The following is a 24,963-nucleotide window of genomic DNA, read 5'->3' on the forward strand; positions in this document are numbered from 1 at the left end:
CATCTGCCCTGAATTCCTGCAGCTCCAGGAGCCAAGTCCTCTTCGAAGCTCAAAGGAGGCTGGGCTCTTAACACCACCACGCCCTGCTGTCCTCCTCACAGAGAGGCCGGAGCTGGATGAGCTGACATTAGAGCGTGTGCTGGAGGAACTGGAGACCCTGTGCCACCAGAATATGGCCAGGGCCATCGAGACGCAGGAGGGGCTGGGCATCGAGTACGACGAGGATGTTGTCTGCGATGTGTGTCGCTCTCCTGAGGGCGAGGATGGCAACGAGATGGTCTTCTGTGACAAGTGCAACGTCTGTGTGCATCAGGTGGGCAGACCCGCCAGTCACCCTCACCCGTGCCATGTATACGCACACTGCCTGGCAGGGCCCCACTTGGCTTTCCAGAGGCACTGTGGGCAGAGGCCCTTAAGAAGGAGCAGGAAGGGAATGGTGAGGGTGCTTTGTGGTGCCATGTGCACCCAGGGCCCCTTGGCTTAGACCTGCCAGCCAGACTCAAGCCAAAGCCCGTTAGCTTTCTGCCCTCTCCCATCAGCCTCCCTCAGACCCTCTCCTCCTTGCACCCTGTCCCTTCCCTTCCTCTTCTGCTCCTCATGTCTTGAATTTACTAAAAGGCAGCCCACTGTGACCGAGAGCAAAGCTGCCAGATTTCAAATTGTGGCTCTGCCGTTCACAAGCTATGTAACTTTAGGCAAGTTTTGTAACCTCTCTGGGCCTGTGTTTTCTCGATTATGCATAAATAAGAGTGGATTGTTACACAGATTAAATTGTTTACTGTGTGTCTTTGCTTAGAACAGTCTAGGAAGGGCTATACGTATTTGTCACCATTACTGGATTTATGCGCCAGTGCAGCCTGGCCAGGCTCCCCTTGGTTTGGGGCCCGAGGCTGTAGGTCTTGAGTATCTCTGGGCCTTGACTGCAGACCTGACTGGGACCTAGTGGACCCACTCTGGCCCTGATTTTGAGGCTGCCCGTATGCACCATCACTGGAATAGACCCCGGGGAGCTCAGAGGTAGGGACTTCGCCGGACTGGCAGGTAGGTGGGCAGTGCAAGTCTCATATAAACAAACATATCCCTCATACCCAGCAGCTCTTAGGCTCATGTGTCTCACCCAAGCCATAGAGGGGTGCAGCCCTCCTCATGGATCCCTGTGTAAGAAATATGAAGGCTCTGGGACTTGTTTCCAGGAAGTACACACCCAATTTTGTATTCAACTTAAGGGGATTCTTTTTTTTTTTTTTTTTTTTGAGACAGAGTCTTGCTCTGTCGCCCAGGCTGGAGTGCAGTGGCGCGATCTCGGCTCACTGCAAGCTCCGCCTCCCGGGTTCACGCCATTCTCCTGCCTCAGCCTCCCGAGTAGCTGGGACTACAGGCGCCCACAACCGCGCCCGGCTAATTTTTTGTATTTTTAGTAGAGACGGGGTTTCACCGTGGTCTCGATCTCCTGACCTTGTGATCCGCCCGCCTCGGCCTCCCAAAGTGCTGGGATTACAGGCGTGAGCCACCGCGCCCGGCCAACTTAAGGGGATTCTTGAACCCTCCTGAAGTCTATTGCTGGTTAGGAACCTCTGGCTAAAGTGACTTTCCTCCCAGCAGAGGGCAGACCTGAACCCTTTCACAGAGGACTGAAATGGTGACATTTCAGGCATACAAACAGGCCAAGGAGGGCTTTCCAGGAGCCCTTCCTTCCTTGCATTGTAACTCCTCAGAAGGTGTACGTGCCAGAGGCTGGAGGCTGTGTAGCAGTGTAGCATGGGGCTAGCACTGGACCAAATGCAACTGACTGCTGACCAGACACAGATTGGCCAACTCCACTGACTCATGACCACCCTGCTCTCTCCTAGGCATGCTACGGGATCCTCAAGGTGCCCACGGGCAGCTGGCTGTGCCGGACGTGTGCCCTGGGTGTCCAGCCAAAGTGCCTGCTCTGCCCCAAGCGAGGAGGAGCCTTGAAGCCCACCAGAAGTGGGACCAAGTGGGTGCACGTCAGCTGCGCCCTATGGATTCCTGAGGTGGGTGGGCGTGGAGGTGAGGCAGCCCAAGGAACAGCCCATGGGGAAGTGGGTCTGCGTGGGACTCAGGTAGCAGAGCACTGGGAAAGGAAGGTGATGGACTCACATTAAAACACTGGCATCGGCTGGGCACGGTGGCTCACGCCTGTAATCCCAGCATTTTGGGAGGCCGAGGTGGGTGGATCACCTGAGTTCAGGCGTTCAAGACCAGCCTTGCCAACAGAGCAAAACCCCCTCTCTACAAAAATTAGGAGTGCGTGGTGGCAGGCACCTATAGTCCCAGCTACTCAGGAGGCAGAGGCAAGAGAATCACTTGAACCCGGAGGTGCAGGTTGCAGTGAACGGAGATCGCACCACTGCACTTCAGCCTGGGTGACAGAGCGAGTCTCCGTCTCAAAAAAAAAAACACACACACACTGGGATCTCAGGTGATGGGCCAGCGAGGAATCCAGACCACAACTATAGGGAGCTTTGCTTGTGGACTTGGACAGAGCTCAGGTGGTGAGTTCTATGAGAAAATGGGGTTATGGACCACTAGGAGATTTGATAGGTATAAGGTCTGGACAGAAGTCAGGCAGCTGACTAGAGGGGAAAGCAGGTTGTGGGGTCCATCTAAACCTAGGCAGTGGTTCCAACCAAAGTCAAGCCACATGTTCAAACCAGAGATAAGCCAACTAACCTTAAAAGAGAATCGGGTGGGAGGCCAAGGCAGGTGGATCACTGGCCAACATGGTGAAATCCTGTCTCTACTAAAAATACAAAAAAAAATTAGCTGGGCTTGGCACATGCCTGTAATCCCAGTTACTTGGGTGACTGAGGCACGAGAATCACTTAAACCCAAGAGACAGAGATTGCAGTGAGCTGAGATCACGCCACTGCACTCCTGCCTGGGTGACAGAATGAGACTCTGTCTCAAAAAAAAAAAAAAAAAAAAGAGTAAATCAGGCAGTAAGCCTAAAGGGACGTTGGCTAGTGGGCCTGCTGCTATGGCTGTGGCTAGGATGGCAGGGTGGGCATGTTTCTGAGTCCAGGTCCATGTTTCTGAGCCACAGGCAACAGGCTGGGTCCAGAGTCGGTGAGTTAGCAGAGGTCCTGGGTGCCCGGAAGGCCAGCCATTTTATTTGAAATGTGAAGTGTTAAAATGCACCAGAGTTTCAGCCCCAGCCCTGCTGTGTGGACTGACTCAGACTGAGGCTCCACTCCAGTGTTGCCTGTGTCCAGAAGCAAGCCAGGTGGCCCTGTCCATAAGTGGCGCTATCCTTCCTGGGCTCCCAGTCTGAAGCCCACACTGCAGGCTTCTGTCATCACAGTTGTTTGTGTCAGCGGTAGGCACTTGCTTGCGGATCAGCATGTTGAAGACTGGGACCGCCTATGAGTGTGCCCTGGGCTGGGCATGGCAGAGACAGAACCAACAGGGACTCCATATAAAGACCCTTTGGCTCAGGACCCTTGGAGAGAATTGCTTTTTCCACCCTCAGGCATCAGCAATGGGGAGGCAAATGTGCTCTGCCTCTGGGCTGTGGGTGGTCTCTGCCCAGTAGACTTGGGCATAGTTGTAGGCCTGTCCCCATAGGAAGGGCTCAACAAAGGCATATCCCCAGGAAAACCCTAAAGACCTTCAAGAGGAGGTCCCACCATGAGACTTTTTCTTGGTGCCTAGAAAAATAAGTAATATAAACACAAATTGTAACAAGAACTCTGAAGATGTTATTAACAAGGGCCTGAGTGCAGAAAGGAGGGGGATCTTGCATGTACCTGTGCACACACACCAAAGCACCTCTCTGTCAAGGCCCACACAGTCGCAAGCACACACACACAGTCAACTACACACACTGATGGCACACTCACACATTCACAGACAATTTAAGATGAGTCTCAGATGAGCACACACTAACACACTCATCCAGTGGTCAGCTTGGGAGAGTTAGGAGGAATTCCGGCCTTTGAGCCATGCTTGTTTGGTGTCAGGAGGGACTTGAGATTTAGGGGCTCAGCCACTGCCCTGTCTGCCCACCACCTAGTTTCAGCAGACAAACCCCCATTTTGGAGATCCCTGGAGGCAGGCTGGGGATGAGAGGAATGATACAGCCCCCTGTGTCCTGCCCAGGTCAGCATCGGCTGCCCAGAGAAGATGGAGCCCATCACCAAGATCTCGCACATCCCAGCCAGCCGCTGGGCTCTGTCCTGCAGCCTCTGCAAGGAATGCACAGGCACCTGCATCCAGGTATGTGGACTACTTCACCCTCCTGCTGCCAGGAGCCGGCTGAGAGAGAGGCATGCTTGGGGCCTCGGACAGCAGCTGCCACCACCCTCTCCCCTCCATGGGGCTGCAGACTGATGCGCCCCAGAGGGGTGTGGGACTGGGGCCAGAGTCAGAATCGCACCTGATGGGGGGCATTTCTCCATCCCCTGGTCTTTTAGGGAGTGGGAACAGACCTGGGGAACCAAGGCTCACCACGCTATTGGAGTGCTGAGAATTCTGGCTTTCCCTGAAAGCAAGTGTCTTGGGGCTCGATGAATACATTAGCCTCACTTCTGACATTGAACTTGACACATTAGGGGTTAGGAATCAAACTTCTCCTCTAGCTAAGCTAATAGACTCTCCTGACACTGGAAGGGCTATACCAGTCTGTCTTTAGCAAAGTCTATTCCCAAAGTCTAGCGTGCATGAGAATTACCTGGAGGGCTCGGTAAACATAGACTGCTGAGCCTACTCCTGAGAGGCTCTGACTCAGTAGGTCTGGAGTGAAGCTGAGAACTTGCATTTCTAACAAGCTCCCAGGGGATGTTGATGCCTCGGGTCTGTAGTTTGGGAGTGCAGGTGGGAGTCATCCTTTGTCCGCCTCATCTTTTAGGAACAGAGTTGTCATTGTAAACGTTAGTTGTGCCTCCACTCATCCATGGACCTTCAAAAGGATTTGTGAGTGCAGCATAAGCAGTCGTAATAGTTGGGTGCATGATTGCTGACACAGTTATCAGCTGCCCACAGCCATCATCCAAGGCTAAGGGAGAGGGTCAGGCCTGAAGCTGTCTGGACGAAAGGAGAGGGAAGGGGTCTAAGTCCAGCCCCTCTTCCCAGAGGACAAAAAGGGGACCACAATCCCCATCTTAGATGAGCCAGTGACCCATCATCAGCCTTTCTTTTGATGCTCTGTGATGCCAAAGTCATTTTGCCCACACAAAAATGCAGCGTGAGGCCAGGCACGGTGGCTCACGCCTGTAATCCCAACACTTTGGGAGGCTGAGGCAGGTGGATCACCTGAGGTCAGGAGTTCGAGACCAGCCTGGCCAACATGGTGAAACCTCATCTCTAAAAATACAAAAACTAGGTGGTACACACCTGTAGTCCTAGCTACTTGGGAGGCTGAGGCAGGAGAATCTCTTGAACCTGAGAAGCGGAGGTTGCAGTGAGATGGAGCCACTGCACTCCAGGTTGGGCAACAGAGTGAGACTCTCTCAAAAAAAAAAAAAATGCAGCTTGTCCCCAGAGGTGTTTCTCAACTGTCTTCTGATTGACTCCCCCAGGGCACATGGTGTTGAATGGGCTACCTTTCCGGGCGCCCCAGAGCTCCTCCTCCTCCCCTGCCATAACTCCCATCCTGCACAGGAGGTCGGGAGCCCACGCCATTCTATTTAGGCGTTGTGCATTCTCAGTAGAACCCTGGGGGAAGCCCCTCTGTCTTCTCCCCTCCCACCAGGCTCCCTCCATGTCTGATGCTGCCCCTCCTTTCCCCTCAGTGTTCCATGCCTTCCTGCGTCACGGCATTCCATGTCACATGCGCCTTTGACCACAGCCTGGAAATGCGGACTATATTAGCAGACAATGATGAGGTCAAGTTCAAGTCATTCTGCCAGGAACACAGTGATGGGGGCCCACGTAATGAGCCCACATCTGAGCCTGCAGAGCCCAGCCAGGCTGGCGAGGACCTGGAAAAGGTGACCCTGCGCAAGCAGCGGCTGCAGCAGCTAGAGGAGGACTTCTATGAGCTGGTGGAACCTGCTGAGGTGGCTGAGCGGCTGGACCTGGCTGAGGCGCTGGTCGACTTCATCTACCAGTACTGGAAGCTGAAGAGGAAAGCCAATGCCAACCAGCCGCTGCTGACCCCCAAGACTGACGAGGTGGACAACCTGGCCCAGCAGGAGCAGGACGTCCTCTACCGCCGCCTGAAGCTCTTCACCCATCTGCGGCAGGACCTAGAGAGGGTGAGTCCCCAGGCCGCCTGCCCACCCACCTGCCTGGTGGGTCCAGGAGTCCTTTCCATGCCACAGTCACTGCCCTGGAGCAGCCAGGACTCCCCAGGACTCAAACTGTGAGCTCTGGTGGACCGGCCCTGTGCAGGAGCCTGCCAAGTGGCTGAGGGCTTTCAGGTCCCAAAGAGTATGGGGGTAACTGGCACTTTACAGAACAGAGAAGAGTCCAGTTCTTGAGTCTCTGAGTCCCTCTTATGCCAGCCCTATCACAGGCCTGGTGAGTGGTGGGGGCCCTGCCAAGGTCAGGAGGCTGGGAGCACCAGAGCTAGGGCGAGGACCCAGGCTTCTGGCACTTGCTTGCCTCTGTGGGCCCTGCCTGGTCCTAACACATGAGCTTGCGTTGAGAATCTGAGGTAGAGGAGGAACTGGGGCTTCCCAAGCTGTCCCCGTAACCCATGCTGAAAGCCAGGAGCATCAAGAGCCAGGAGCAGCCAAACAGGCACGTGCCAGGCCAGGGCAGGGTAGATGGGTAAACGCGGCTCCGTGGGGTGCTGGGCAAAGAGAACAGAGGCACGAAGGAGACAGGGTGGACTCAAGGAACGGTGGAGTGGAAGGAGGAGGTGAAAGGGGCTGGTGGATCACACGAGGCTGGGCTGGTGGATCACAGTGTGTCTGGAAGCTGCAGAAGTGCTAAGGAGGGACTGACACATTGAGGCTGGGACTTCCACCCATCACTCCCTGGAGGAGAAGTCCAGGGAACAGGTGGGCTGGCTGAAAACCACCCCCAGCTGTGTGCTGGGGAACAGATGATGGTGACTTGGTCCAGGGGGCTGAGTGAAATGAAGCAGGATTTCTGGATCCTTGTCCAGTCCTCTGAACCCCACAAGCTGTTCTGGCCTCTCCTCTCTGGGACATTTCTAGGGTTCCAGAGCATATGGGACCATGTCACAGTGTCTCCCCTGGGTTCAGACACACATGGTCGCCCTCTCCCTGGGTCCTGTCAGGAAACAGCTCTGGGCAGGAGCACGCAGGGAGCTTTGTGTGACCGGAAGCAGCTGCTTTTCTTATCTGCATCGCAGTAGGCAAGGCTGTAAAATGGGTAGAACATGTCCGGGGGTGTTGTACTGTCAGGGAAGGGGCACTGGATCCAACTTCCTCACTCCTCTCCTTCCTCCTCATCTGCCCTGGAGCCTGCTCAAGAGGGAAATGACCTATTGGCCCCGGAGTGCACTCACTGCCTGGCAGCCAGCTTGCCACCAGGCCAGAAGGAAGAGGTGGGGGTGGGAGGAACCAGATGTCCCTGGCTCTAGCCAGGACAGAGGGCAAGGCCATCTACATTGCAGCCACCACCTCCTGGCCAGCCCAGCCTCCTGTCACATGTGGCAGGGGCATCAGGTGTAAGACCTTCTGAGACCGAAGCTGCTTCCAGAGTCTTCTTCAGGCTACCATGTCTCCACCTGCTGGATCTCCAGCAGAAACACCTGCTTTTACTCCTACTGTTTCCCAAACATCCCCTCAGAACTGACCTCCCTGTTCTGTGCTGGTCAGCCCCCGTGTCTGTTCCTGGCTGGGTTGTCCAGGGAGGTCAAGGGCTGACTCACTTATGTAGTCATCATCCTGGAAAAAGAGACTTGAGGAAGATCCTCCCAGCCTTGCTGAGCAGATGAGGAAACGGGCTCAGAGAGACGAATAACAGGAAGCCTTAGAGGAACTCCATCCCAGGGGTTTTGAGCTTGAATTTGGACCTCAGTCAGGGGCAGAAGAGGAGTTGTTGGCTTATTCTCTATTCTGTAAATTTCCTGGGCAAAAGCTTCCCCTTATCAGCCCCCTAATCTTCCCACCCCAGTCTCGGCTGGTTCAGGTGGGGCCTGGGGCTGAGGTTGGCAGGCTCTGGGGTTCCGGAAAATGAGAGCTGCTGCACAGACCCCTCCAGTGGCGGCCACAGCACTCCAGAGTAGTCAGGTGTGAACCATCCCACTCCTCCTCTGGGAAGAGGAAGCAGGGCCAATTTTGAAGTATGTGTAGCCTCTTATGGCTCAGGGGGCCCTGTCAAATGCTGCTTCTTGAGCAGCCACCAAGCTGGACTGGCGGGCACCAGCTTCGATGAGGGCAGGGGCATGCACAGCCCTGGCAGGGCCGAGGAGGGACAACCATGAGCCAAGCTGACCCCCATCGGCGGCCCAGCCTCAAGGCCTCTCCAGGTCACACATTTGCAACTTGGGTGAATGAACAGTGACAGGAACCCTGCCACGGGGGAGGCTTTCTGCAAAGGCCCGTGGTGGTTGGTGGCCTGGGCAGCAGGCCCAGTCTTGGACCAAGGCCCAGTGCTGCGCCGGGAGTACCCAGCCTGTAACTGAGCACTATGCCAGCCTGGGCGGGAATCATCGGAAGATAGGGCAGGGCTTGAGGTCGAGGCCTTGGTAGCCTGACTTTGCATCCAGTTCCTGCACTCCCAGCTCTGTGCCTTCTTTGTTTCGGTTTCTACTTCTCTGAGTTTCAGTTTCTTTGTCTGTAAAATGGGAATAAGGATCAGACTGACCTTGGTGTCACAGTGCGTGTGGGGGACAGAGCTTAGCACAGTGCCCTCCATTGTTGGCCGTGATTGTTGCTACTGTCCTGGCCCCTCAGCATTTGGCTCTTAGAAGAAGGGAGGCCAGCCCATGCGCTCTGAGGGTGGGCTCCACAGAGGACCCACAGGGCAGGCCCAGTGCTAGGGCCTGGGAACCCAGCATCCTCCCAGATCGATTCGTTCCTCCTCAGCCAGGCAGGGGTTTTGCTGAGAGAAACGGGAGCTGGGGCTGCGGCCAGCATGAAATCCCATTTTATGGTCAACCAGATGTGCTTTCCTAAAATTTCAGCGTTGGGTCTTGGCCCCAGCAGATACTCGGAAGGCATGGCCACTGCAGCCTCCTAGAGTTATTTATGGCTGACAAAAAAAAAAAAATTGCAGCACTGTTGATCAGCCCGACAAGTGCCGGCTGGTGTCCCCTAGCAACCACGCTGACAAGCAGGCTGTGCAGGGACTTGCTACTTGTAGCTCTGGCTCTGGTCACCAGGAGTTTATTTGGGAGCCTGACCTGGCCTGAGGAGGAGGCTGAGAGGGTGGAGGCAGCTCTAAGACACACACCTGCCCAGAGGATGACATGGGACAACTTCCCAAGGAGGGAAAGACTCAGCAGGAAGTGGGTCCTGGCCTCAGTGCCTGGATGGTGGCCCGCTTGGCCTCCCACCAAAGCCATCCTTGTCCTGGGCAGCTCCAGCCTCCAGACATCTGGCTCTTCTGCCCCTGTGCCTCCCATCTCCAGAGCTCCCCCAACCCATTAGTGCCCCTGCCTCACCCAAGCCCAGTCACCACCTCCCGCTGTTCCCAGGTCAGTAACCCAAAAATCGCCACTTCCTCCTCCCTGCCCGCAGTCTCCTGCTCTCCCTGCTCACTTGTCTCCCAGGCCCTCCACCCTTCTCTGTCCTGCTTTCTTCACTCACTCCCTGTTTGGCACTGGCCTGCTATGCCCCAACCCTTGTCCCTCGCTGAGGCCAGACCCCTGGCAGAGCCTCACCCACTGAGAGCCACTCCCTCCATGAGGAGAAATTCCACAGCGCTGAGCAGGGCAATCCCTGCCGCACACCCCACCTCATCCCTGCTGCCCACGTGCTGGGCCCTGCCTCCCTCAGGACAGCCTCCCCTCTGTCCTCACACCAGGGCCTCTCACTTCTGCCAGCCCAGACTCTCGGTCCATTCTCTTCCCTTCCCTCCTGTCTTCCTTCCCCCACAGGGGTCTTTTTTCTGGCCCACACCTGCAGCTCACGAGTCTCTCTTTTCTTCTTCCTTTCTGCGGGTCCTTTTCCACCAACATTTGAATCTGTTCAACCCTCTCTCATCTTCAAAAGCGAATCCTCCCTCCCTATTTCCCTCTAGTCGTGGGTTCCTCTGCTCCCACCCCCATCTCTCCTTTCCTGTCGTCCCTCATGGTATTTGCATCCTTGCTGCCCACTCTGGCCGGATTTCCGCCACATCCCAGAGCCTGCCACCTGGGCCGCCTGCAGCCTCCCCCGCCTACCTCTGCATCCCCCAACCCTCTCAGCAGTGGCTGCCACAATCAGACCTGCCCTTAGTCTTGGAGTCCTTTTCCTGTGATGCTCTGACCAGGTCCCCACTGAGGTCCCGGTTTACCCCCTCCCTCCCTGGCCACTCCTTGGCCTCAATGGTCATCCACCGCTCTCCCCTGACTGTTCACTCCGAGGGCTGGAGGCCTTAGGCTCCACTGTCTTTCACGGCTGCCCACAGTTTTGCCCCACGTGGGGGTGCTGGCTGCCCCTCCCTCTTGAGCTCCACACCAAGTCCCTTCTAAAGGCTGCCAGTGTCTCATGCCCAGCATCCCTGTTAGTTTCCTAGGCCTGCCTGCCTGCCACCAGCTGGATGGTGAGATTCATCCTCACGGTTCTGGAGGCTGGAAGCCCAAGGTTGAGGTGTCAGCAGGATTAGTTCCTGCTGGGGGCTCTGCGGGAGAGTCTCTTCGTGCCTCCCAGCTTCTGGTGGTTGCCAGGAATCTTTGCTGTTCCTTGGTCTGCGGACATCTGTCTAGCCTCTGCCTCTGCCAGGTCACATGGCCTTCTCCCTATAGGCCCCTGTGTCAGGACTCCACTCATAGTAGATCAAGGGCCCAACCTAATATAGTATGATATCATCTTAACTATTTATATCTACAGAGACCCTATTTCCAAATAAGGTCATGTTGTGAGGGTCCCAGTAAAAATGAATTTGGGGGAACACTATTCAATCCCGTACAGAAGCCACTGCAGGTGGGAGAAGGGAAGAAGGGAGAAGGGAAGTGTCTCACCACTCTGTGAAAATCCACCCCTGGGCTGAGCTCGGTGGCTCACGCCTGTAATCCCAGCACTTTGGGAGTCCAAGGCGGGCAGATCAGGAGGTCAGGAGTTCGAGACCAGCCTGGCCAACATGGTGAAACCTCATCTCTACTAAAAATACAAAAATTAGCCAGGTGTGGTGGCAGACGCCTGTAATCTCAGCTACACAGGAGGCGGAGGCAGGAGAATCGCTTGAACCTGGGAGGCAGAGTTTGCAGTGAGCCGAGATCGTGCCACTGCACTCCAGCCTAAGCGACAGAGCGAGACCCTGTCTCAAAAGAAAAAAAGGAAAATCCAGCCTTGGCTTCCTTTGGCCTGGCTCAGTGAAGCCTCAGCGCCTGCCCTCCTCCCTTGCCAGCCCCACCACTCCTCACTGCTCCCTTCAGACTCCTGCCATGAGGCTCTGCTCTGCCTCCCCCCAGCCTGGATTCCTCATTCCCAGGCTCTGCCCCCGCCGTGTGATCAACTCCCACTCCCACTGGCTGCTGGTGTGTCCAAGACGCCTTGCTCAGCACCCCGAAGTGTGGGTCGGAGCCACCTGGTCCTGTCAGTAGTTGGTCAGCACCTACCTACCCTGAGAAGAAAGGGGCCCCCGTGGCGTTGCTCGCTTGAGTCCAGGGCCCCACACAGTGCAAGTCCACAGAGCTATAGCCAGTGCTTAAGGGTATGGGGGAAGGAGGCTGGTTGGAGGGTGGTTTTAGGAGGTCCAGGTTTTGACAGGAAGGTGGGCCATCCCGGTAGGCTAGAGCTGGGGCTCACAGGCTGGATCCAGGTGGTTGCAGCCCAGGGTGGCCCCCTGGAGTGGTACTGGCCATAGAGATAGGTGGAGCTGAGGCTCAGGGGTGGATGGCCTGGTGCTCACGGTCTGAGCTGAGGGCGTGCACACCAGCGTGGAAGGCCACGGAGAGTCCATGCAGAGCGCATCGGGTGGAGGCCTGAGGCTGGAGCCACCTTTGTGGTATATCCTTCACGGCCGGGCTCAGGAAAGAAAGGAGGATCCCCATACCCAGAAGAGAGGTCTGATCTTGGCTGCCCTCGGACTGGGAGAAATGATGGTTATGCCAACAGGCAGGGGGTCTGGAACCAGAGGTCACCCTAGCTTAAGGACATGAAGACTGAACTCAGCCTTGAAGATGGAACCCAACGAGAAACAGCCTGGTCCCAGCTGGAAAGACCCTGGTGGGACCCAGAATTCAAGCTGAGCAGCTTTGGCCAACTGTCCCTGATAATGGAGTCTCCATCCTGTGCTGAAGAGCAAGGAAGTGTCTCAAGGAAGAGGGCTTGGTCTTGGCTCCGGAAGTGTGGCCTGCCCTGAGAGCAGCCAGGGAGGGATGGCCCACTAGGGTAAGGTGCCAGGTGGGCTGGCAGCAGCATGGTCCATCCTGCAGGTGCTTCCTGTGGGACCACCTATAGGAGGGGTCCATGTCCCATGAGCTTAGAAGCTGGTATCTAAGGCCCCAGGGGGCTCTTCTCAGCTGGCCTTGAGGCAGTCAGAGAGGCCTCTGCCCTCTCTGCTGAGGAGTTCTGTCACTGGCAGTGTGAAGGTGGCTGTGTGGATGTGGAAGCCTTGGCCAGCATGGCATGAGCCTGGCTCAGGTCCCAGTGCAGCAGGTAGACATGGGTTGGCTGCAGGCTGGGCACAGTTGGGTTAGGACTTCCTTTCTGCTCAAAGCTATTCTGCGGGCGTTCTCTCGGGCTGCAAGTACCAGGGCCATTTGTGGCTCAGGACACATGTTAGTTTTTGCCATGCCGTTTGTGTCTGAAGAATTTCTTCACTGGGAAAGAAAGGCCTTGGACAGGAGGCAGAGGGATGAAGTTGGTGACCTGGTGAGACCCTGATGAGTCTGCGGGCACTGTGGTTATAGAGGAGAGCAACCATGTTGGCAGGGCCTTGGGAGACAGCGTGGCTGACCTTACCAGGAAGGTAAGACTCCGAGGAGGAAGGTGGGCATGCTGGGCCGATCTAACCAGATGCCCTCCACTGGCCGCCCTGGCTCAGCCAGGGACCACAGGGCCGAGGCTATGTGTGGCCTTAGGTTTTGTGTCCGAGACATGCAGCACAGGGCTGAGGATGCGCTCAGGGTCTGGAAATTGGTTTGTAGATGTTCTGGGCAGGATAGGCTATGGTGGTAACCTGTGCCCCTGGCACTGCCTCTACCCATAGCAAGGTCCCCAGAGCTGGGAGGTCTGGGGTGGTTGCCTGTGAGTAAGGTGGAAAATCTCTCTTGTTTTCTCAGGTTAGAAATCTGTGCTACATGGTGACAAGGCGCGAGAGAACGAAACACGCCATCTGCAAACTCCAGGAGCAGATATTCCACCTGCAGATGAAACTTATTGAACAGGATCTGTGTCGAGGTAGGCGCCTTCCCCACCTGCCACCGCCACCTCCGTGTGCCCTCTCTTGCGGGGCTGGGTCCCAAGGAGGGTGTGTCTTTGGACCCTGGTGGGGTATCTTCGTGGAGCCAGGGGCCACTGGCCCCCCACCCCTACCTTTCACCATCCAATTAGTAGGCTCAGACGGGGGCCTGCCAGGGTCCTGGGTTGTGTGTCACTAGGCAAAGAGCCAGAGATTGGAATGTGGGCATCAGGCCTGCCCTCAGGGAGCTTTCTGGTTGACTAGGCCACAGCAGTTCAGGAGCTGATTGCATGTGAACAGGTACAGAGAAGAAGGCCTAGTGGCTCTCTGCTGGTGCTGAGGCAGGAAGGGCCAGAAGCTGGTGAGCTTCCCTGAACCCTGGTGTGCCTGGGAGTCAGTTTCGAAGAAGGCAGCTGCCCCAGAGATGTGATAGGACCTGGCTGTTGTTTCTGTCTGACCCTAACAGGATTCTTGCACTGCATCTGCAGTGTTTTCCGCTGTTTTATTCTTATTCTTCATATTCTCTTGGCGTCACATGTATTTAATGGGTCTGGCAATCAAAGGCTGAAGGAAGCTCTGACATTGATCTTATCTGTTAATTGTGGATATTGCCAGACACAGGACCCTTCCTGGAGCGTATACATGTTAAGAAGGGCAACACTTAGCCCCCAAAGCGGTACCCCAGTGTTTGGTTTACATGCAGCAGAAATAGCTGGGTGGAGAGAGACTTTGAGCCTGGGTCTGCCAATGCCACTTCAGCCTCGGAGCTGAGCTGGGCCTGGAATGGAGAGGAGGGAGGAAAGCTGCTGAGCCACCATTGGAACAAATGACTGAGGACCTCTGCTGCCCCTACTTCTGCCTGAGAGCTGAGCTGACCTGATTGTGCTTTGGCATCACCATCCACTCTGGCCCCAACATCTAGCCTTGCCAAGTTCAGGTGCTAGTCGTGGCCATGCAGAGCTCACCATGTACCCAAAGACTGTGGCAGCTTCCTGGCTGCTGGAGCTTTCCAGGCCCCCTGTCTTCTGTTTATTCATTCAGCCAGCATTAGCTGAGCATGGATTGGATAGGGTTCCCGCCCTTGTGGAACACACCATCTGGAGAGAGAAAGGAACGTGGTATCGCAGAGGCTACAGTTGCTGCCAGTGCAGGGATAGAAGTATCAGGGATGTCTTCCCAGAAGCAGTGATGCTCCGACAACATCTCAGGCCTCCTAGCACTTGGCTGTGGCCACATATCGGGTGCAGAAGGAGAAGCCCATGCAAGGCACCCACAGTTGAGGAAGCAGAGGGTGGCAAGCCACGAGCAGTGCCCTCAGGCACAGGATTCCAGAAGCATGGTCAAGAGCCTGGAGGGTTCACATCCCTGCATTGGTTCTGGGGACATTTGCAACTCCTTGTCTTGAGTGTCAACAACAGGCAGCTGTTTGTTCAGGGCAGGGCGGGGCATTTGGAGACGACTGGTTTGCCCTGTCCAAAGCTGCTGCTCACACTGTTGTGAGGCTTGACGCTTGGGGTGGGTCATGGGCTGTGTGCATATTGGTGAGGCTGTCTGGCTTGGCGGCTAGAAAAGGCCTCCTAGTGGAGATGATATTTGGGCTGTGAGCTGAATCAGATGAAGGATAGGACAAGAAAACAACGTATTTGGAGACTTAGTGGCCACAGCATGTCTTGGCAGAGAAACTGGAAGGAGGCTGGAATGGCTGCACCGGGCAGAAGGAAGACACCTAAAGTAGGGGTGATGGGTAACCAGGGTCACATGTGCAAGATCTTCTTGTAGCCTGGGGCAGGAGCTTACACTGTCCTGAGAGCAGTGGGGAGCCTCTCCAGGAGCCTGCCTCCAGAGTGTCTAGGCATTGGTTACATGCCATGTTACAGATGAGATTGCCCAGGCACGGTGGCTCATGCTTAAAATCCCAGCACTTTGGGAGTCCACAGTGGGAAAATCACTTGAAGGCAGGCGTTCCAGACCAACCTGTCTGTACAAAAAAAAATTACAAAAATTAGCTGAGCATGGTGACACATGCCTATATTCCTAGCTGCTTGGGGGAGCAGAAGTAGGAGGATTGCTTGAGCCCAGTAGTTTGAGGCTGCAAGCGAGCTATGATTACACCACTGCACTCCAGCCTGGGTAACAGAGCCAGGCTCTGTCTCTAAAAAATAAATAAATAAACAGATGTGGCCAGGCACAGTGGCTCACACCTGTAATCCCAGCACTTTGGGAGGCCAAGATGGAAGGATTACTGGAGCCCAAGAGTTCAAGACCAGTCCAGGCAACATAGTAAGATCCTGTCTCTACAAAATTTGAAAATTAGCCAGGTGTGGTGGCGTGCACCTGTGGTCCCAGCTACTCAGGAGTCTGAGGGTAAAGGATCACTTGAGCCTGGGAGGTCAAGTCTGCAGTAAACTATGATTGTACTACTGCGCTCCATCATGGGCAACAGAGCAAGACTCTGTCTCAAAACAAACCAAAATAGATGAGACTGAGGCCTGGCCTGAACTGAAAGGATACAGGAGCCAGGGGTGCACCCTGAATCTCCCATCCAGTTCACTGCCTGACTTTGAAAGCCAACCAAGAGACCAATGCAGGAGACTGGTTCAGGGGAGCTGACCCTGGGGTTAGGAATGGACCCCAAGCCTCTCGACCCCTCAGATAATGTTCCTTCCACTGACATGTCTAGCTCCTCAGCCTGGCATTCAAGGCCCTGACCTGTCCAGACTCCCCTCCAGCCATTCTTCCCACCACCCACACTCTCTCCCAAGGCTGCAGGTTGTGCGGGTCAGACTAGAGTCCAGGTCCTGCAAGGGCCTCTCCTTGTGGCCCTGTGGCCACCCCAAGTCCCCCACAGGGCACAGTGGACAATTGGCTCACCCCACCATGCCAGCCGTCCCCTGGCTCCAACCTTTTTGCTGTGGAGGGTGAGCACTGACTGATGGAGGACTCCTGGGCTGCCACGCAGGGATCTTGGTGCTGACTGAGGCCACTCAGGGTAACCATATCCCTCCTCCTCTCGCTTTCCCTGACACAGAGCGGTCTGGGAGGAGAGCAAAGGGCAAGAAGAGTGACTCGAAGAGGAAGGGCTGCGAGGGCTCCAAGGGCAGCACTGAGAAGAAAGAGAAAGTGAAGGCGGGGCCTGACTCAGTCCTGGGGCAGCTGGGTGAGTGAGGGCCATGCTGGCCTGCAGACACGGGCAGGCTTGACCATCACCACACTTGCAGCTCTGCCCTGCAGAAGGCCAGCTGCACAGAATAGGAGACTGAGGCTCAAGAGCGGTAACCAGGCCCTTGCTTGCCCAGGTGCACACACCTTCCACCCACAAAGGAGACAGATCTCAGAGCCCCGTGTGACATCCTGGGAAATGACCCTTATGTAGACCTGGATGGAGGCTGGGCCACGCCCATTCAGGAACTGTCCAGTCATTTCCCTGGCTGGATCCCGGTGGCTGGATTTTCCCAGAGTCCCCCAGGACAGCCCCCATGCTGGGAGGGGCGGATCTACCAGAAAGCCCCATCCTTGTCTTACTCTCCCAGAATCCTCTAAATAGGCCCTTCCTGTAACAGCAGCAGACTTTCCTGGAGCTACCCAGAGATACCCAGAGGAGTGGCTGCAGGCCCTGGCCCTGCCCATCACCTCCACTGTCCCAGGCCTCCTGTTAGGCAGAGCAGCCTAATGGGAGCAGTGTGACTCATGGACCTCACGTGCTTCCTCCAGAGATCTCGGGGAGCATCATGGAGTCCCCTTCCAGACCTTGCCTCTGGGACAGAGGCCCCAGGTCATCCTTTCTGTCCCTCTGTCTCAACAAGGGGACAACCCAGGCATGGTGGTGCCTGCCTGTATTCCCAGTTCTCAGGAGGCTGAGTTGGGAGGATCACTTGATCCCATGAGGCTGAGGCTGCAGTGCACCATGATCATGCTACTGCACTCCAGCCTGGGTGACAGAGCAAGACCATGTTCCTTCATTTCACACCCCTCCCGCAAAAAGAAGGGGATAACTTGGGTGTGTAACAGGAAACCCAGTCTCACGTCTCACCAGCTGTCCCTTCCCAAGACCTCGGTAAGGGAGGAAGGATCTGCCTCCCTCACATCTGCTGGCATCTCACTTGCCTCCTCTCTCCCCTGACATCCAGGAGGGACTGGATACTGCTTGCTACCCCTATTCGCGCCTGATCCCTTTATCCAAGCTCTTTGCTGCAAGCTCTGGGAGGCAATGCTTATAAAGACCGAGTGCCCTCTGGTGGCCTGAGGGCATTTTCCTCCAGATTCCTCCTTCCCCAACCCCACCAGAGTGGGGGTGGTGGGCAGGGCCAACTTCGTGGGTAGCAACCTATACCGTTGCACAGGGTCCTTGATCTTGGTTTAATGCTCTGCTGCTGCCACCTTGAATTTTTTTCCCCATGGCAGGCTTTCTGGTAAAATCCAGAAAACCTGCTAGACAAACTAAAAGAGCTATAACACTCCACCTTGAAATTCTTAATAATATTTGAACAAGGAGCCTATATTTTCATTTTATACTCCATCCCACAAATTATGAAGCCCATCTTGAGGGCAGCACGTCCTTCTGGAGAGAAGGGTATAAGTAGTCCCAACTCTTTGGTGGTGTTGGCAGGAGGGATGGACAAAGGTAGCTCACCTGGGTCTGGCACAGGGGGGCAGAGAGAAGAAGATGCATGGTGGTGTGCTGGAAGCGTCAGCGGGCTTCCTGAAAGGGTGGGACACGCGTCTGCTGGCATCTCACTTGCCTCCTCTCTCCCCTCAGCAGGCCTGTCCACCTCATTCCCCATCGATGGCACCTTCTTCAACAGCTGGCTGGCACAGTCAGTGCAGATCACAGCAGAGAACATGGCCATGAGCGAGTGGCCGCTGAACAATGGGCATCGCGAGGACCCTGCTCCGGGGCTGCTGTCAGAGGAGCTGCTGCAGGATGAGGAGACACTGCTCAGCTTCATGCGGGACCCCTCGCTGCGACCTGGCGACCCTGCTAGGAAGGCCCGAGGCCGCACCCGCCTGCCTGCCAAGAAGAAACCACCACCACCGCCGCCGCAGGACGGGCCTGGTTCACGGACGACTCCAGACAAAGCCCCCAAGAAGACCTGGGGCCAGGATGCAGGCAGCGGCAAGGGGGGTCAAGGGCCACCTACCAGGAAGCCACCACGTCGGACGTCTTCTCACTTGCCATCCAGCCCTACAGCCGGGGACTGTCCCATCCTAGCCACCCCTGAAAGCCCCCCACCACTGGCCCCTGAGACCCCGGACGAGGCAGCCTCAGTAGCTGCTGACTCAGATGTCCAAGTGCCTGGCCCTGCAGCGAGCCCTAAGCCTTTGGGCCGGCTCCGGCCGCCCCGCGAGAGCAAGGTAACCCGGAGATTGCCGGGTGCCAGGCCTGATGCTGGAATGGGACCACCTTCAGCTGTGGCTGAGAGGCCCAAGGTCAGCCTGCATTTTGACACTGAGACTGATGGCTACTTCTCTGATGGGGAGATGAGCGACTCAGATGTAGAGGCCGAGGACGGTGGGGTGCAGCGGGGTCCCCGGGAGGCAGGGGCAGAGGAGGTGGTCCGCATGGGAGTACTGGCCTCCTAACTCACCCCCTTCCCTGTCCCGGGCCCTGCCCTGGTCCCCCAACAAGGCCTCAGCCCAGTCACAACTGCCATTTCCAGTCTCTGCCGAGTGTCCCAGACCCTCGAGGCTGCCACTCCGTCGTGGTTTTATTTTTAATATAGAGAGAGTTTTGAATTCTACACTGTTGTCTTTCCTCTGTGCTGGTCTAGGATGTTAGGATTCCTTCCACGGCTCCGGCCGCCAGGACCCTGCCAGGTCCCGTGCACCATCCCTGCCCTGCCCACGTGGTATTGCTGGGCCCCTGGCTAGAAGTGGGCAAGGTGGAGAAGAGCTCAGGACTCCAGCCCGCTGCCACTGGGTGACACAGACTGTCGTTTGGGCATTATTTCATGGCAGTTGGGCCGGTCCAGGGCCTACCCCGCCTTGCCCCCAGATTCCACTGGGGTCCATTTGGGGGGTCCTGCTGCACTCCACCGATCCCCAAGGAAGTATAATAAACAATACCCAGCCAGAGTCTACTCACTGTCACAAGCACAACGAGTTTATATGAGAAAGCACTGAGGGGGTGCAGAGGGCCCGCTGGTTCCAGGGGAACTGAAAGCTGTTCCTGATCAGCCCGTATCATCTGAGGCCTGCCTGCCCACCCTGCCACCCTCCCCTCCCTTGCTGCTCTGCCCCTGCCAGTGCCCAGCCCAGCGGCTCTGGGAAGGGGTTCCCAGAATCCCTCCTGAGCTGTGCCATTTACTCAGGGGACTCCCAAACAGCCAGCTGCCAGTGCAGGTGGAGGGCTGTAAGGGAGGGCCAGTGCCCAGACAGGGTCATGGGGCTCAGACCAGCCCACTGTAGAGAATCACTCTGGGGCTGCAACTTCCTTCCTTCCTTTGGGGCCAGTCTCGGCCGAAGTCTGGTCACTCAGACAGAGGTGACCAGACCAGACCGCTTGCCTTTTCAAGTTTCCTAGTCCTGCTAAGAGATGAGCTTCTTCCGTGGTTTCCTTTTGGAAACTCCTCCTTCCAACAAGCAGTGGGATCCCGGGGCCCAGGGCGGGCCGGTGTTGGCCGCTGGGGCTGTTGTAAGTCTTGCTGGATGTTCCCCTGTTCCTGAGCCTTAACCCCTTGCCCAGCCATCCCCCGTGTCCTGCCTTTCCCGCCCCCGCCCCCCCGCTTAGGTCCCAGGTAGTTGCTCTGAAGAGTTTCAGTAGAGTGGCCCCAGGGTGATAGCTCAGGGAACAACAAAAAAGGAATTCCGTGAAAACATTTTTTTTTCTTTGATGAATTACTCCTGGGTCACTTCCGCCACTGGTAAAGCCAGAACTTCTCCAACAAGAACCTTGCAAAAAGTCCAGTGAATCAGTCGAATCATTCTGTGGATGCCAAAGAATATTTTGACCATAATACAGCACAGCCTGGACCTGACAACTTGTCACTTGGACTTTTTTTAAAATGGAGTTCTCTAGCATCAAAGTATAGAAACATGTTCATTGCACACACCCAAGGAGAAGAGCCCGAGCGCTCGGAAGAGGATGCTTTTCTGCTGCTGAAGTGTACCTGGGTGTTAGATTTCAGATCCTGGGCTGAGCCCACTGTGAGCTTTCCTAAACTCTGAGAGTCACAGAGGGGAAAGATACTGACAGTGAAACCAGCATGGAAAATGTCTTTACCATGTGGTTCCCTCCTCCCCAAATACATAAAGCAAATAAGCAGGATGGGGAACAGCTTGACCTTCATCCACCCCTAACTCCAAAACTATCAAGGTACGACAGTGGCATTGTCATCGACACTCAGTTTCATGTGAATTTTAGCAAAACAGGAAACAAAGATAATGACTCAGTTCAGAGGATCGGACAAATGTGTCTAGTCCGGGTGGACTTGGAGGGAGTGGGGTGGGCTTCAAGGATTCTGGGCGTTGGGATGGCATGAGCTAGCCCGTAGAGTTTAGTCTGCCTGCCCGCCTTGGTAGTAGTGACCAGTCAGTGTCAGCATCAGCGTCCCAACCCCAGTCTCTGTTTACTGCCTTTGAACAGAACTTCTTCCTTCCCCATGCTTTGGGTCACCTCGGGCTGCAACCCTGTCTGTGCCAGATGGCCCAGTCTGACCCTGCAAGAAGCAAAGAGGTGAGCTTAAAGAACAACCAAACTGCCAGGGGTCCCGGAAAGCCCAGGGTCTAGCAGTCTCCGCACTTGGCCCCTTGCCCCTTCGCACCATCCTGGGGCAGGGACTGGGCCTCCCTGGTGGCAGGGGTGGGCGGAGAATTAGGGAGAGGGTGCAACGAGTCTGGCCCCTTGCCTCGGGGTGGCTGGTGTTCTTCCAAGAGCCTCTGCTCATGTTGTTGGCCTCTGGATTCTGTTCCTTCTTCATTGGCTATTGCTTTGGACTGGACTGTCGCTGAGCCTGTGTCCTGCAGAACCCAGATGTCTGTTAGGCTGGCTGGCTGCTGCGAGGGGATGAGGGTGGCCTTTCACTTGGGGAGCCCTTTTACTCCCAGGCCAAGCCCTGGAGCAGTCTTCTCCAGGTAGCTGTCTCCACCTCCAGGATGTCCACCAGGCTGCAAGGAGAAGGATGCCAGCCACCCATCCTCCCCGAGTTCCCAGCCTTTCCCCCGTTAGTCACAGCTGCTTCTCTCTTTTTCCGGTCTACTGTCCCCAGTGTAGAGGGCTTTGCTGCCCCTGAGACCAAGCAAGGCAGGTTCCTTTTCCAGGCCAGAGGCGGAGGTGGATCTTTCTCTTGACCACGTCTCCCCACTCGCACTGCTCCTCCACAGGGAGGGAGAAGCTGCTCTGTAACTCATTCTGGCTATCCTCCCCCTTCTCACTGACCTGATCGCCCACCACCTCCTTCCCCCTCATCATGTGACAAAGGATAATGTGCAAGAAAAGTATTTTTATGTATCATAAATGTATTTTGAGACAAATGAGAAGAAGAAAGGTAGAAGGGTTTATTTTATTAAATGAGCCTGACTTTGTGACAGTGTGTGAGCATTTGCAATGTAAGGGCCTCAGCTTCCTTGGAGAAGAAGCCACCCCAGGTTTCCAGACAAAGATGTTGAATTGTTTGTGGGGGGTGTGCCAGGCCACGCCTCGTGTGTCCTCGTGCAGGCATGCCTGTGTGTACTGTGTATAGGCACACTATGGGACTAGCTGGGACAATTCCTAGAGATTCAACTGCCCAATTCTAACAAACATTGGCAGTGGCTGAACTTGGCATTTCCTTGCTAACTGCCAGATGTGGCCAACCTCTGCCCATGTGCAAACCACTGAAAAATGATCTGGATTTCTGTAGCACAGCCCTTGGGGAGGGCACTCTCCAATGCTCTTGGCCTCGCTGGCCACATTGGCCAAGGAGCCAGGGCTGGAGTCTGAGACCTTTGGTTGTTCTTTAAGGCACCTCCTGCCACTTTCTCCCTCAGAGGCACAAACACTTTGTGTTCCACGTGAGTTTGAGGGGACAGTGGAGGGAATGATATGAATGTCACAGGAGGAGACACCTTCTGTCTTTGTTTCAAAGAAAGTGATGTGCCATTTGTTAATATACAAGAGAAATATTGAAAATATATTGAAAAGAGCAATTTTAAATTATTTTTGGCTTATGTTGCAATATTTATTTTCTTGTATTAGAAAAGATTCCTTTGTAGAGAAAAAATGTATTTTTCATTAACGCAAAGACCTATTTCTCCTTTTTGTACATTGTCCATGTTCGCAACCCTTAACGAGCAATAGAATGTATGGTCACCTGGGTGTGGCCAATGCCCGCTGTGCCCTGCATGATTCTGTGTTGCCGCTGCTGCATAGTTCCCAGCCCCATCCTGTCCTGCTCACTCATGGGGGCTTCCAGACCCCAGCCCCACCAGGGCTTGTGTCATAGGGAGCCCTTTGCACTCCTCGTGTGTTGGCAAACGCAGTTAATAAAGCAATGTTTTCTGTGCTGGCTGGTGTGAGGCTCCATTGCATTGGATGGGGTAGGGAACCCTGGGAGTCACACACACACACCTGACAGTGGGCTCAGCAAAACCACAAGATCCCTGAGTTTTCCAAGGGATCTGCTGCCACCTCCTAAGGAATCATAATAAAGATGCTCAGTGCACACCAAGGGCTATAATTTCAGAGCAGTATTTCTATTTTTGATTGTTATTATTATTTTTTGAGACAGGGTTTCACTCTGTTGCCGAGGCTGGAGTTCAGTCGTGCAATCTTGACTCACTGCAGCCTCGACATCCTGGGCTCAAGTGATCCTCCCACCTCAGCCTCCTGAGTAGCTGGGACTACAGGTGCGTGCCACCATGCCCGGTTGATTTTGGTAATTTTGTAGAGATGGGATTTCGCCACGTTGCCCAGGCTGGTCTCAAATTGCTGGGCCCAAGTGATCCATCCTCCTCGGCCTCCTGAAGTCCTGATACTACAGGCATGAGCCATCGCACCTAGCCTCAGGGCAGTATTTCATTTGATCTTCAATATGTTCCTGTGGAATTGAGAGGATGAGGGATGCACCCAAAGTCAAAGATGTGCTCAGAGGTAAAGCTCCGCATCCAAGGCAGGACTGCTGCACGCCCCACCCGCTACAACCACCTGCCTGGGACCGCAGGAAAGTTTGGGAGGAGCCTCGAGGGAGTGTCCCTAGGTCGGCGAAGATTTTTGCCTGAGTTTGTTTTTTATTCATGATTTTCTGAGTACCTACCCTGAGTCAGGCTCTGAAAAGAGTGCGGGGAATGTAGCTGCTGTCCTTGCTGGGGGTAGCTCACACAGGCAGTGAGGGAGCTGGGAGTTTTCCTAGAGGCCTGGGCTGGTCTAGGGGTAGGAGGGTTCAGGAAGGGTTTCTCTGAGGAAGTGATTCATTCATTCATTTAACAAGTAGTCTTGACCGGACACCTCACTGCCAGTGTGCTGGGTTGCGTACTCTGCATGTCACCAGGCACCTGTCCCCCTAAAACCTCCAGGCAATGCAGACCTAATGAAAAAATTGTTGCTAGCCCAAGGGAAGCTGATGGTCATTCCTCACAGAGGGCTTGGCCTATGCAAAGATGGATCAAGCTATATCAGGGAAGGGTCTTGAACCTTCTCTGAGGGCTCAAAGCAAGGCTGTGTAGGTCAGAGGTTACATTAAAACTCAAAGAATCGGCCGGGCGTGGTGGCTCAAGCCTGTAATCCCAGCACTTTGGGAGGCCAAGACGGGCGGATCACGAGGTGAGGAGATCGAGACCATCCTGGCTAACACGGTGAAACCCCGTCTCTACTAAAAAATACAAAAAACTAGCCGGGCGAGGTGGCGGGCGCCTGTAGTCCCAGCTACTCGGGAGGCTGAGGCAGGAGAATGGCATGAACCCGGGAGGCGGAGCTTGCAGTGAGCTGAGATCCGGCCACTGCACTCCAGCCTGGGCGACAGAGAGAGACTCCGTCTCAAAAACAAACAAACAAACAAACAAACAAACAAAAAAAAAAAACTCAAAGCATCTTAGCTTCTGGGGCCACTGACTTAGTTGTTTGCCACAGAGAATGAACCCATTTCCTCTCCAGAGCAGTAGATAGTAGGTTCCTAAGGGTGCCTCCAGATCCAATGTTCTGAGTCTACAATGCACAAGGTATTGGAAGTAAATTTGGGGTGGAGTGTGTGTGTGCCCCAAATGCCCATGGAGGGAGGTCTCCTTGTTAGGGATCCCAGGAACCTGGACAAACAGGCTGTGGATGTTCTCAGCTCCAGCTCCAGCAGCTCAGCTGTGAATGGGAAGGGCTCAGCGTCCTCAACTGTGGAATCAGCACGGGATGCTGGTAGGAAATCACCCCTGGGACTGAGGGGGTATCTGGGTGACCAGCCCACCTGGCCATGGGAAGGGACTGTCAGCCCTGTGGCCCAGCTGCCCTGGACTTGGCACCACAGCCTCTCTCTCCTCCTGTAGCCAGCCCAAAGCAGGACCACAGTGATCCAGAAGAATGACTCAGGCTTGCCCCTCACTCTAAAACCACACCTGTGTCGGCTGGGCGAG

At 55.3% G+C, this 24,963-nt stretch overlaps 1 protein-coding gene and 1 non-coding gene across 4 annotated transcripts in view; one reads left to right on the forward strand and one right to left on the reverse strand.

The window, feature by feature from the left end:
* The window catches only part of JADE2 (jade family PHD finger 2), a 57,615-nt gene extending 34,704 nt beyond the window's left edge, over window positions 1–22,911 (forward strand). The window contains exons 6-12 of one of the 3 annotated variants that reach the window (XM_025388740.1): window positions 102–313; window positions 1,851–2,018; window positions 4,126–4,242; window positions 5,757–6,221; window positions 13,313–13,430; window positions 16,460–16,588; window positions 18,188–22,911. In XM_025388740.1, the coding sequence (XP_025244525.1) occupies window positions 102–313; window positions 1,851–2,018; window positions 4,126–4,242; window positions 5,757–6,221; window positions 13,313–13,430; window positions 16,460–16,588; window positions 18,188–19,011 (2,033 nt within the window). In that variant the 3' untranslated portion in view covers window positions 19,012–22,911. The remainder of the gene's footprint in view (window positions 1–101; window positions 314–1,850; window positions 2,019–4,125; window positions 4,243–5,756; window positions 6,222–13,312; window positions 13,431–16,459; window positions 16,589–18,187) is intronic. The other 2 variants (XM_025388741.1, XM_025388742.1) reach the window with 2 other exon arrangements.
* On the reverse strand, window positions 17,829–17,888 carry LOC112627234. Its single transcript, XR_003120085.1, has one exon. It is a non-coding gene; the product is annotated as a U7 small nuclear RNA (small nuclear RNA).
* Window positions 22,912–24,963: the final 2,052 nt, after the last annotated feature.

The sequence above is a fragment of the Theropithecus gelada genome, chromosome 6, assembly GCF_003255815.1.
Source record: "Theropithecus gelada isolate Dixy chromosome 6, Tgel_1.0, whole genome shotgun sequence".
In the NCBI taxonomy this organism is placed as follows: domain Eukaryota; kingdom Metazoa; phylum Chordata; class Mammalia; order Primates; family Cercopithecidae; genus Theropithecus; species Theropithecus gelada.